At 41.6% G+C, this 13,784-nt stretch overlaps 1 protein-coding gene across 1 annotated transcript in view; it reads left to right on the top strand.

The window, feature by feature from the left end:
• The window catches only part of PPP2R5A (protein phosphatase 2 regulatory subunit B'alpha), a 346,604-nt gene extending 336,292 nt beyond the window's left edge, over positions 1-10,312 (top strand). Inside the window, exons 13-14 of the mRNA XM_030196067.1 lie at positions 9,513-9,610; positions 10,124-10,312. Of these exons, the coding sequence (XP_030051927.1) occupies positions 9,513-9,610; positions 10,124-10,218 (193 nt within the window). The 3' untranslated portion in view covers positions 10,219-10,312. The remainder of the gene's footprint in view (positions 1-9,512; positions 9,611-10,123) is intronic.
• The last annotated feature ends 3,472 nt before the right edge of the window (positions 10,313-13,784 follow it).

The following is a 13,784-nucleotide window of genomic DNA, read 5'->3' as shown; positions in this document are numbered from 1 at the left end:
GACGGCCCGTCTGAAGTTTGCCAGTGAATACCTGGATGATGCCGAGAGTGATTGGGAGAAGGTGCTGTGGTCAGATGAGACAAAAATTGAGCTCTTTGGCATGAACTCAACTCGCCGTGTTTGGAGGAAGAGAAATGCTGCCTATGACCCAAAGAACACCGTCCCCACTGTCAAGCATGGAGGTGGAAATGTTATGTTTTGGGGGTGTTTCTCTGCTAAGGGCACAGGACTACTTCACCGCATGAATGGGAGAATGGATGGGGCCATGTACTGTACAATTCTGAGTGACAACCTCCTTCCCTCCGCCAGGGCCTTAAAAATGGGTCGTGGCTGGGTCTTCCAGCACGACAATGACCCAAAACATACAGCCAAGGCAACAAAGGAGTGGCTCAGGAAGAAGCACATTAGGGTCATGGAGTGGCCTAGCCAGTCACCAGACCTTAATCCCATTGAAAACTTATGGAGGGAGCTGAAGCTGCGAGTTGCCAAGCGACAGCCCAGAACTCTTAATGATTTAGAGATGATCTGCAAAGAGGAGTGGACCAAAATTCCTCCTGACATGTGTGCAAACCTCATCATCAACTACAGAAGACGTCTGACCGCTGTGCTTGCCAACAAGGGTTTTGCCACCAAGTATTAGGTCTTGTTTGCCAGAGGGATTAAATACTTATTTCCCTCTGCAGAATGCAAATAAATTCATATACTTTCCACAATGTGATTTTCCGGATTTAATTTGTGATGTGCTATCTCTCACTGTTACCAATAACCTACCCTTCAATTATGGGCTGCTCATGTCTTTGTCAGTGGGCAAACTTACAAAATCAGCAAGGGATCAAATACTTATTTCCCCCACTGTAGTAATCACAAAATCTTTTAGGTCTCTTTGGAAACTAAAAAGGATCAGACCCTATTTCTCATCAGAAACATTCAGACTATTGGTACAATCATTAACATTATCCCAATTCGATTATTGTAATGCCATATATGCTGGCTGTAAGGAGTACCTGTTGGAAAAAACTCCAAACAGCTCAAAACACTGCAGCCAGGTATATAAAATCTCTCGTTTTGAAAGTGCCTCCCCTTTATTAATCAAATTACACTGGGTTCCCATCAAAGCGAGAATTACCTTCAAATTATGTACCTTTATCTTTCAAATACTAAATGGCCCAGCTCCAGACTATATGGTACCTTTAGTAAACTTATCTCAAAGAAACATTCAATTTGAGGCAAGAAACTATCTCAGACTACACTTCCCAAATTGCAAAAAAGTGTTCAACAAAACTGTCCATTCTGCAGACTTCATTTACCTAGGAACCAATGGTGGAACTCCTTACCACCCAAAATAAGAAATATACAAGAATATACTAGATTCCGCAAAATCCTCAAATTGTTCCTATTCAAACAAACCCTCACAAAGAACAACCATATCTCAAACAATTATTACATGAATTTGTGTACAATTTCTCATTCATAATAGATTTTCTAAATGTTAAACATCCATAGCTATCCCAGTATGTTTATTATATTATATTGTAAAAATGGATTCTTACAACAAATTACTTTCTTATGCATTATTCTTTATGTATCCTAGTACTGTTTATTGTAAGCCACATTTAGCTCAAACTTGTTTGAGCTAATGTACTACAACTACTACTACAAAGCATTTCTATAGTGCTACCAGTCGTACGCAGCGCTTCACAATTGAACATGAAGAGAAGACAGTCCCTGCTCAAAAGAGCTTACAATCTAAATCAGGACAGACAGACAGGACAAATAAGGAATAAGGGAAGGACAGACAGACAGGACAAATAATGGATAAGGGAAGGACAGACAGATAGGACACATAGGGAAAGGACTATTGAAGAGAGGAAGACAAGATAAAGGTTATGAGCAGGTGACAGGTTATAAATTGAAAGCAGCATCAAACAAGTAGGCCTTTAGCCCAGATTTGAAGGTGGCCAGGGATGGAGCTTGATGTAATGGCTCATGAAGTTTATTCCAGGCATAAGGTGTGGCGAGATAAAAGGAACGGAGTCTGGAGTTAGTGATGGAGGAGAAGGGTGCAATTAGGAGAGATTTGCCTAGTGAATGGAGTTCCTGGGAAGGAGTGTAGGGAGAGATGAGGGTGGAGAGGTAGTGAGGGGCAGCAGAGTGAATGCACTTATAGGTTAATAAGAGGAGCTTGAATTGTATACGGAAACGGATAGGGAGCCAGTGAAGTGACTTTAGAAGAGGACTGATATGGGCATAGCGACTTTGGCGAAATATTAAACTTGCAGCAGAATTTTGAACAGATTGAAGAGGATAGAGATGGCTGAATGGAAGACCTGTGGGAAGCAAGTTGCAGTAGTCCAAGAGGTGATGAGAGTGTGGATGAGGGTTCTGGTAGTGTGCTCAGAAAGGAAAGGGAGAATTTTGACGATATTATAGAGGAAGAAACGACAGGTTTTAGTAATCTAGAAGAGACAGGAAGAATGAGCGTGTTGTCAACAGAAATAGAGAGTGGGGGAAGGGGATATAAATGTCACAAATAAATAAATGTTAACAAGCAGGAAGGCACAGAGTCGTATTGCCTGTGTCAAGAAGCAGTCAGGATGTGGTGCTGGGCATCAAACCATGTTGTTATGCTCCTGAGCTATTTGCCTGGCTGGGAAGAACTGTCTGGCCAACTGTTGACCATTGTTCTCTAGCTTCGCTCCTCCTGGTCATTAGTCAGTCCATGGTTTGCTGTAGTAATCCACAGAATGACAGTCCACAATCCACTATAGTAATCAACATTTAGGTTCCCAAGCCAATGCAGATGTGCAGATGTAGTTAAATATCCTTTGAGGCAGCAAATTTGTGAGAATGTGTAAAAAAAACAAATCAAATCATGATTACTAGCTTTCTGTGCTTACCCAAACAAGAGAAAGTAGCATGGAGATGTTTGGTCCTCACTGCATTCCTTCATCAAGCATTACAGGTTAGATGTGAAGGCATGACGAGATGTTTCCTTTGGGGCATCCGTCTTGCTCTGGGGGCTTTCCCACCCTTGGTAAATACTGCTTTGGTACTTCCAACTCGTATGGTCTGAGGAAGATGATAAGGAAGGAGAAATTAGGTCTTACCTGCTAATTTGCTTTCCTTGAGTCTCTCCAGACCATTCCCAAGCTCACCCAGGAACAGTGGGATCGTTGAGATTTCTTCCGTCTGGGATTTCAACTGCTTCTATGTTTTTTAATTAAAGTTTGTTCCAGTTATTCATTTTGGTGCTCTTTTCCTTCTGGGAGCTCAATTTCTGGTGGTGTTTTAAGTGTTCAATTCCTTGTGGTTGAAGTTTTTTTTAGGTGTTGCTTGGCTATTCGAACTACTGAGCAGGTCAGGGTTGCACAGTCCCTTATACAGGAGCACTGTTAAATAATTCTCAGTCTCCCTCAGCTGGTAGGAGTGCATATTATCCACTCATAGGGAATGGTGTGGAGAGATTCAAGGAAAGCAAATTAGCAGGTAAAACCTAATTTCTCCCATTCATGTCTACCCGTTCCACTCCACTCATTTTATAGACCTCTATCATATCTCCCCTCAGCTCTCTTTTCTCCAAGCTGAAGAGCCCTAGCCACTTTAGCCTTTCCTCCATAGGGAAGTTGTCCCAACCCTTTTATCGTTTTCTTCGCCCTTCTCTGTACCTTTTCTAAACCCACTATATCTTTTTTGAGATGCGGTGACCAGAATTGCACACAGTATTTGAGGTCACAGCATGAAACAATACAAAGGCATTATAATGTCCTCATTTTTGTTTTCCATTCTTTTTCTAATAATACCTAACATTCTATTTGCTTTCTTAGCCACCACTGCACACTGAGCAGAGGGTTTCAACGTATCATCAATGATGACACCTAGATCCCTTTCCTGGTCGGTGACTCCTAATGTGGAGCCGTGCATCACATAAGTATAGTTTGGGTTCCTCTTTCCCACATGCATCACTTTACACTTACATTAAACGTCATGTGCCATTTAGACGCCCAGTCTCGTAAGGTCCTACTACTACTACTATTTAGCATTTCTCTTGTAACGTTTCACAATCTTCTTGCGATTTAACAACTTTGAATAACTTTGTGTCTTCAACAAATTTAATTACCTTACTAGTTACTCCCATCTCTAGATCATTTATGAATATGTTAAAAAGCAGCAGTCCCAGCACAAACCCCTGGGGAACCCACTGTCTACCCGTCTCCATTGAAATACTGTCCATTTAACCCTACTACTACTACTTAACACTTCTAAAGCGCTACTAGGGTTACACAGCGCTGTACAGTTTAACAAAGAAGGACAGTCCCTGCTCAAAGGAGCTTACAATCAAATGGACAAAATGTGCAGACAATCAAATTGGGGCAGTCTAGAGTTTTCCTGAATAGGGGTAGAATGGTTAGTTGCCGAAGGCGACATTGGTGGGCTTTGAGCAAGGATTTGAAGACGGGCAGGGAGGGTGCTTGGCGTATGGGCTCAGGAAGTTTATTCCAAGCATAGGGAGAGGCGAGGCAGAAAGGGCGGAGCCTGAAATTGGCGATGGTGGAAAAGGGTACAGAGAGGAGGGATTTGTCCTGTGAGCGGAAGTTTCGGGTAGGAGTGTAAGGGGAGATAAGGGTAGAGAGGTAATGAGAGGCTGCAGATTGAGTGCATTTTAGGTTAGTAGGAGAAGCTTGAACTGAATGTGGTACCTGATCGGAAGCTAGTGAAGTGACGAGGAGAGGGGTGATATGAGCATATCGGTCTAGGCGGAATATAAGACATGCAGCAGAGTTCTGAACGGATTGAAGGGGGGATAGATGGCTAAGTGGGAGGCCAGTGAGGAGTAGGTTGCAGTAGTCAAGGCGAGAGGTGATGAGAGAGTGGACGAGAGTTCGGGTGGTGTGCTCAGAGAGGAAAGGGCGAATTTTGCTAATGTTATAGAGAAAGAAGCGACAGGTCTTGGCTATCTGCTGGATATGCGCAGAGAAGGAGAGGGAGGAGTTGAAGTTGACTCCAAGGTTGCGGGCAGATGAGACGGGGAGGATGAAGATGCCATCGACTGAGATAGAGAGTGGAGGGAGAGGAGAAGTGGGTTTGGGTGGGAAGACAATAAGCTCTGCCTTGGCCATGTTCAGTTTCAAGTGGCGGTTGGACATCCAAGCAGCAATGTCGGACAAGCAGGCCGATACTTTGGCCTGGGTTTCCTCAGTGATGTCAGGTGTGGAGAGATAAAGCTGGGTGTTGTCAGCATAGAGATGATATTGGAAACCATGAGATGAGATCAGCGAGCACAGGGAAGAGGTGTAGATTGAAAAAAGAAGGGGTCCAAGGACAGATCCCTGAGGAACTCCAACAGAGAGCTGGATGGGGGTGGAGGAAGATCCATGAGAATGTACTCTGAAGGTATGGTGGGAGAGATAAGAGGAGAGAACCAGGAGAGGACAGAGCCCTACAACCCAAATGAGGACAGTGCGGCAAGAAGTAAATTGTGATTGACAGTGTCAAAAGAGGCGGATAGGTCAAGGAGGATGAGGATGGAGTAGTGACCTTTGGATTTGCCAATGAACAGGTCATTACAGCCTTTAGTGAGTGCTGTTTCTGTCGAGTGTAGAGGGCGAAAACCGGATTGAAGCAGGTTGAGGATGGCATGAGAGGAGAGAAAAGGCAGCGGCTATGAACGGCGCGCTCAAGTATCTTGGAGAGGAAGGGTAGGAGGGAGATGGGGCGGTAGTTGGAGGGACAGGTAGGGTCTAGTAAAGGTTTTTTGAGGAGTGGTGTGACTACAGCATGCTTGAAGGTGTCAGGGACAGTTGCAGTGGAGAGAGAGAGGTTGAGGATATGACAGATGGAGGGGGTGACAGTAGGAGAGATGGTGTTAAGTAAGTTGGTGGGGATGGGGTCAGAGGAACAGTTGGTGCATTTTGAGGAGGAAAGAAGGTGGGCGGTTTCCTCTTCCGTGGTGATAGGAAAAGAGGAGAAGGAGGCCTTGGTTGGTTGGTTGAGGGAGTGGGTTAAAGGGTGAGGAGGAGGAGGTGGTTTGGTAGTGAATTCGAGGTTGATCTTCTGTACCTTGTCACGGAAGTAGTCAGCTAGTGATTGAGGAGAGAGTGAGGGGTGGTGGGAGCGGAGGGCACTTTGAGGAGGGAGTTAAGGGTGACGAAGAGACGACGAGGGTTGGAGCTGAGGGAATTAGTCAATTGGGTGTAATAGTCCTGTTTGGCAAGAAATAGGGATGACTGGAAGGAGGATAGCATGAATTTGAATGAATGAAGTCGGTATGGGTACGAGGTTTCCTCCAGAGGCATTCAGCAGAACGGGCGCAGGAGCGAAGGTATCGGATGCAAGGGTTCAGCCAGGGCTGGGGATTAGTACACCTTGTGGGACGGGAGATGGATGGTGCATGGGTGTCCAGAGCAGAGGAGAGAGTAGCATTGTAAGCGGAGACAGCCTTGTCAACAGACTCGGAGGGGAGGAGATTAGAGATACTAGAGGATAAGGTGGGAAGGTTGACGGCCTAGAGATTCCTGAAAGTATTGGTTAGTGTACTCTCTGTTTTCTCTCTTTTAACCAGTTTTTTTATCCACAATAGAACACTACCTCCTATCCCATGACTTTCCAATTTCCTCTGGAGTCTTTCATGAGATACTTTGTCGAATGCCTTTTGAAAATCCAGATGCAAAATATCAACTGGCTCACCTTTATCTACATGGTTATTCACTCCTTCAAAGAAATGTATTAGATTGGTGAGGCAAGATTTCTCTTCACTGAATCCATTTTGGCTTTGTCTCATTAATCCATGCTTTTGAATAAACTCTGTAATTTTGTTCTTTAATAGTCTGTACCATTTTGCCTGGTACTGACATCAGGCTCACCTGTCTATAATTTCCTGGATCATCTCTGGAACCTTTTTTAAAAAAGCAGCGTTACATTGGCCACCCTCCAATCTTCTGGTACCATACTTGATTTTAAAGATAAATTACATACTACTAACAATAGTTCTACAAGTTCATTTTTCCATTCTGTCAATACTCTGGGATGAATACCATCTGGTCCAGGCAATTTGCTACTTTTCAATTTGTCAAATTGCACCATTACATCTTCCAGGTTTATCAAGATTTTATTCAGTTTCTTTGATTCGTCAGCTTTGAGTGCCATTTCTGACGCGGGAATCTCTCCCAAATCTTCCTCGGTGAAGAGCAAAGCAAAGAATTCATTTAATCTCTCAGCTATGGCGTTGTCTTCCCTGAGTGCCCCTTTTTAACCCTTGGTCATCTAGCGGTCCAACTTATTTTTTTTTTTGCCGGCTTCTTGATTTTAATATACCTAAAAAGTTTTTACTGTGTGTTTTTGCCTCCAATGCAATCTTTTTTTTTTTTAAGTCCCTCTTTGCCTTCCTTATCAGCGCTTTGCATTTGACTTGCCATTCTCTGTGCTGTTTCTGATTATTCTCAGTTGGATCCTCCTTCCATTTTCTAAAGGATTTTTTTAGCTATAATAGCTTCCTTCACCTCACTTTTTAACCATGCTGGCTGTCATTTGGCCTTCCTTCCTCCTTTTTTTAATACATGGAATATAACTGGCCTGGGCTTCCAGGGTGGTATTTTTGAACATCATCCATACCTGATGTAAATTTTTGACCTTCACAGCTGCTCCTCTAAAAGAAAACTTTTCACCGTTCTTCTCATTTTATCATAGTCTCCCTTTTGAAAGTTAAATGCTAATGTATTGGATTTCCTCTGTGTACTTACTCCAGAGCTGATAACAAAGAATTACATAAGAATAGCTATACTGGGTCAGACCAATGGTTCATCCAGCTCAGTATCTTGTTTTCAACAGTAGCCAATCCAGATCACAAGTACCTGGCAGAAACCCAGATAGCAAGATTCCATGCTACCAATGCCACAGCAAGCAGTGGTTTCACCATGTCTATCTCAATAGCATGCTGTGGACTTTTCCTCCGGATACACTAACCGCTGTTATCACATCCTCCAGCAATGAATTCCAGAGATTAATTGTTCGTTGGCTGAAAAAATATTTCCTCCTATTTGTTTCCATATAACTTCACTGTGTTTCCTTGTCTTTGTACTGTTTGTAGACCTCAATCATATCTCCCCTCAGCTGTCTCTTTTCCAAACTGAATACCCTAAACTCTTTAGCATTTCTTTATATGAGGAGTTGTATCCCCTTTATCATTTTGGTCGCCCTTCTTTGAACCTTTTCTAATTTCTCTCCTGCCCCCCCCCCCCCCCCCCCCCCCCAGACAAACTTTATAACCCTTGTGTTCTAGTGGTGTAGTCTGGGCAGGAGTGATGTCCAGTGTCTCTTGATCTTATCAGCTCTACTCTCAAAATGGCTACCGTCATCTCTTGCGGCAGTCTCAAAATATTGCCACTAGAGGTCATGGCAGCCATTTTGAAAGCAGATCCAGCATGGGCAGGAGCAACTGTGGATCACTCCTGCCTTGTCTATACCCGTAGTCCCCTAATGATTGTAAGATAGGCCCAAGAGGAGCACCTACAGATAGGCAGGGGGAAAAGGCAACTCCTTTTCGGAGGGGAGGGAGACAGTACAAACATTTTTGGCTTCCACCAGAAATACACAGTCTGTTTCATCCAAACCTGAAACCATGGTGGTGGCCTTTGGCCAAAACCAGGCAGAAAAAGGATTATGAGCCAGTTTCAGCACTGTAACCAAATCCAAAATTCCATAGGCCTCTATATATATATATATATATATATGTCCTGCTTGTCCTCAGAGAAAGCAGAGTTGCCCACCTGTTTTGGTTTTCTCTCTGATTCCTTAGTTGCTCACATTTTCCACTCACCCCTGGCATTGGCTTCTGACAGTCAGTGGCAAGTGCCTGTAACTCCACTCTCTGCTGCTCTGTCTTCCCCGATGTCCTACCAGCACAACTCGTGTGTTGAAATCTTGTGGGCAGCATATCCCATTTATGATCTCATGAAGATTGCAGATGGGAAGTTCTATACCTGACGCTTCAACGTGCAAGCATGGTTTTGGAATCCCCGCCAGCCATGGTAATAGCAAATTGGTTGGGTTGTGGCCATTGGAGGAAATTGAGGCCTCCCTTCCACACTTACCTGTGGTTACACCCTTAATTGACTGAGCGATGGAGGGAAGGGAAAGGTAGCACTGGCAGCTCATTGGTCCCATTTGTTTTACCTGGTGGGGCAGGGAAGCAGACACAGCAACTTGACATGAATTTTATCAGGACCCAAGGCATACTTCTTTTTTTTTTTTTGTGATTAGTGGGAGGCAGCTCTATTGGTAGCACCAACCTTGTTTCTTTCACAGTGGTGGTAATATGCTGTCTAGCAGGCAGTTAGCTTACTCTGGTCTCTTTTGGCGTTTGAATTTATCTCCCCCAGTCACCAAATAAAGACTATAATAGTACTTACCCAATTAGTTATCAAGCAGTATACTTTATTAGTTGATTTAATTAACTTTGCAGTAAAGACTTGATGCTAATAGTATGTTACAATTCCACACTTCATTTCTTTCCACAGAGAAAAAAAGAAAGAATTAGAACGTGAAGAATTATGGAGAAAGTTAGATGATCTGAAGCTAAAGAAAGCTCTGGCTGAGAAACACACTGGTCCACAAAGTATGCAAAATGCACAGAAAAATGCAAGTGCCAAATAAAGAAATGACAACCACCTCTGCTAAAGAGGAACAATTTTGTACACTTTTTAAATATGTAAAAATAAAAAGAAAAAAATCATCAGTATGATAAAAATGAAAGGCCAACTTTTTTTGGCAAATTATATAAATTATAATAATCTCTGGACTCAAAATAACTGAATGTTGCATCGTGGCCATGATATGTTGTAAAATTGTCTAATCATTGATTTATTGTGTCAATTTTTAAGTTTCACAGTGATGAATTACTTTATGATCTATGAGAGATAATTATGGGAGTGGTGAGAATTATGACTTGAATTCTATGGGGGGGGGGTTTGTTTGTGTTGCACATAGGTGTAGTCAGCTATGTACACTTTTTTCTTATTTTATATGTGCTTTACACTTTGCTGCAGACTTTGGTTGAGATTTTAAAATAGCTTTTGACTACTGTATTTCCTCAGATAAAACAAAGGTGCTTTTTCTTTGCTTTTTTTAGGTGAAACACAGTCATGTTCCTTCACCATCTGGCATTTAGTTCTTCAAATTGTTATTGTACTATCAAGTTGGGTCCGAATGTGTAAAGAGCTCTAAGCAGCAATTTTTAATTTCATGCTGATATGATTTTGGATGTTGATAATTATAGTGAACCTGTTTATTGCATAGCAATAAAATAGTTATTACCATTTTTGCTGCATGAAACTCAGTTTGAGCGTCAGGTTATAACTGTTTGCATCTGCAGTGGAAATATTTTTGATTGTTCTAGATGGTGGGCAGCCAAAAGACAGCAAAACAGACGGGGCAAAAGTGCTATACATAGTAGCATAATGGCAGATAACGAGCAGTTGATACATTTATTCACTCAGTCTAGTTTGTTTCTCTTTGGTTTTCTGCCACTTTGAGAAGACGATTATATACATTCCCAAACTTTTACCAGCACCAGATTTCCCATTCCCGTTATGTTTTTATTCAGCCTCCCACCCTATTCCTATCACTTCCCGCCGTATCTGTTTCATGCATACCAAAATTCCCTAATAGTGCTGGCATCCACTGGTAAGCTGTGTCTGTCATTGTGATCTTCCTCTTTGATTCTTACAAGAGACTAGTTAGTACCTAGGTAGGTGTTCTTCCATGTCTTGCCACCAAGTTTCATAACTCACATAGGGGTCCTTTTACTAAGCTGCAAGAAAAGGCCCTGCAGTAGTGGCAGGGGCCGTTTTTCCCACGTACCAGGGCCTTTATACCACAGCCAGTAAATGGCCATGCAGTAAGATAACTTGCCACATTGCCATGCGGTGGGGAACATTTACTTCCACCCATTGAGGTGGCAGTTAAGGGCTCCTGGCAGTAACTGGGCAGCACGTGGAGATGCCCGATTACCACCAGGTTACCACCACCCTAGAAAAAAAATTAAAATTTCCAGAGTGCCAGAAATGCTATGCTCGACCCGGAACATCAGATTTAGCATGTGTTAAGCCCACGTTGGGCTTACCGCCACTTTGTAAAAGACCCCCTTAACCACCAAAATTTGTGAGGATATTCTTCAAAACTTCTGACCACCTTCTGGTCATCTATATGTGATTTAAAACATGGATGCTTTCTACAGGTTATACCAGCCTTCTTGAAAGACTGAGAGAATTCTATGACTGCTGTTGAAGCTACAGCAATTACTCTGTGTAGTTAACCCAAAGCTGATAGGGCTGTTATCATGAAAGCATAATGTAGCAATACCACTGTTGTTAGCATTGTAACCTAGCCTGATGCAGTTCTTCATCCACTGTATCTACCCATTAATTTTTGTTTTCCCCATCTCTAGCTCTTTTAAGCTTTGTGTGATTGATCAAACACTCAAGTCCTCCTCTTTTTTTTTTTCTTTTGTCTTTCATCCCTCTGAGTGTGTCCCAGACATGTTTAAATTCCTTCACAGTGTTGATTGCCACTACCTCTATTCTAAGTATCTACCACCCACTCAGTAAAGTATGTTCTGTGTGTTTTGTACTACCTCCTGGTAACTTCGTATAATAACTTATTATTGAATTTCCTTTTCTATGAAAAATGTCACATTTTACATTTTGAAATGCATCAAATATTTCCAAGTTTCTATGCATTTTGTATAAACCATACCATATAACTGTTGCCTAAAATTATTAGTAATGGTTTGCTTAGATAATCCAAAAATATAGCGCAGTGTAATTGAATTGTGATTGTATTTTGGTGATGTCATGCTTGTATTTATAAAACAAAAAATATGGAACCTCATCTGTTCATACATAGATCTCAAACAAAATGGAAACCATGTTTAGATAGATATTGGTTCTCATTTTCAAAGCATATAGACTTACACATTTATATAGGTGCTCATTTTCAAAGCTCTTAGACTTACAAAGTTACATAGGGGCCCTTTTACTAAAGTGCACCCAAAAGTGGCCTGGCTGGTGTAGGCGTGTGTTTTAGACTCGCGCTGGTCCATTTCCTGAGCATACCTGGAAAAAAGGGGATTTTTTTTAATGTGTCAGAAAATGGACATGTGACAAAATGAAGGGGAGTGTGTCTGGTAGCACTATACAAATGCTAATAATAATAATAATAAGGGAAGGGAAATGGGACTTGATATACCGCCTTTCTGAGGTTTTTGCAAATACATTCAAAGCGGTTTACATATATTCAGGTACTTATTTTGTACCAGGGGCAATGGAGGGTTAAGTGACTTGCCCAGAGTTGCAAGGAGCTGCAGTGGGAATCGAACTCGGTTCCCCGGGATCAAAGTCCACTGCACTAACCACTAGGCTACTCCTAGTGGCTGAAAGCCAGCACACATCCATTTTTGGCTTGAGACCTTATCGCCACCCATTGACTTAGTGATAAGATCTTGCACGCTAACCAAGCAGTAAGCGTGCAGCATGCTCCAACTGCTGATTACTGCTGGATAAGGACCCTGTAATAGAAAATATTTTCTACTGCATATTTTGGGCACACGTGAAAAATGGAATTACCACCCTGGGCACATGGTAGCCAGGCGATAGTGCCAATTTGATGCATGTTGGACGCACTTAGGCGCCTACACACCTTAGTAAAAGGGCCTCTTAGTAACCTATGTAACTTTGAGCCTCATAGTAACCTATGGAACTTATAAGTCTTTGTGCTTTGAAAATGAGCCTCTATAAGTCATCTTTAAAAAAAATCAATTTCTAAGTATTAATTTCAAGAAAGAATATAAAAACAATACATACACACTTCAGTTTTTTGAAAGGCAAATATCTGTGATGTAATGCACAAGACTCCCAAATAATGTAAAAAAAAAACAAAAGCCTAAAATACACAAACAAAAATTCCATGTCTGCTAAATCACATTTCTTAGAAATCCCAAGTACCAGCACAAAATATACACAAGAAGAATGTTTCAGTCTTAAATGGCTACATCTGGAAACCTGTAAATAATATGAAAATGAGACCCAAAAGATCTTTCTTTTTTCGAGCAGCATGTGTTCAATTAACAAACTAATTGGAAAAACAAATTGGAGTTTCAAGATATTGCTGAAAGGGCTGTCTGAAAATGTTTGCATCCTTGTGGATGATACCAAAATCTTCAACAAGGGTATATACCCCTGATGGTGCAGATAACATGAGGAAGGACCTAACGAAGCTTGCAAAATGGTCTGGATTTGGCAGCTAAGATTTAATGCTAGAAAATGCAGGGTCTTATATTAGGGCTACCAAAACTTAAGAACAGTACAGTTTAAGGGATGAAGAACTTTTGTGCGCAAAAGAGCGGGGCTTGGGTGGTGATGATGGATACTTATAGCCCACTTCTATCCCTAAATTTAGGTTCAGAGCATGTTACTAACTACAACAAAAAGGACAACATCAGTCCATAACTATAATGATAATTATAACTCTAACAAAATTATTATAATTTCATAACAAATATTTTGAAAACAAATATGATTTCAACTGTTTACAAAAATGAATATAGGAAGGACATAATCTAACTTCTACTGGGAGTATATTCCAAAGTTTTGCAATTTGAAATTTAATAGACTTCTGAAAATAATTTAACACCTGTAAAGGAGGCAAATTGTAACATGAGATACAAACAAGGTCATTGATCACTAAAATCACCCAACAAAGTAATTAAAAATGTCAGATCAGTTGGACAGTCA

The sequence above is a fragment of the Microcaecilia unicolor genome, chromosome 3, assembly GCF_901765095.1.
Source record: "Microcaecilia unicolor chromosome 3, aMicUni1.1, whole genome shotgun sequence".
NCBI lineage: Eukaryota > Metazoa > Chordata > Amphibia > Gymnophiona > Siphonopidae > Microcaecilia > Microcaecilia unicolor.
This window is presented reverse-complemented; position numbering and strand designations above follow the sequence as displayed.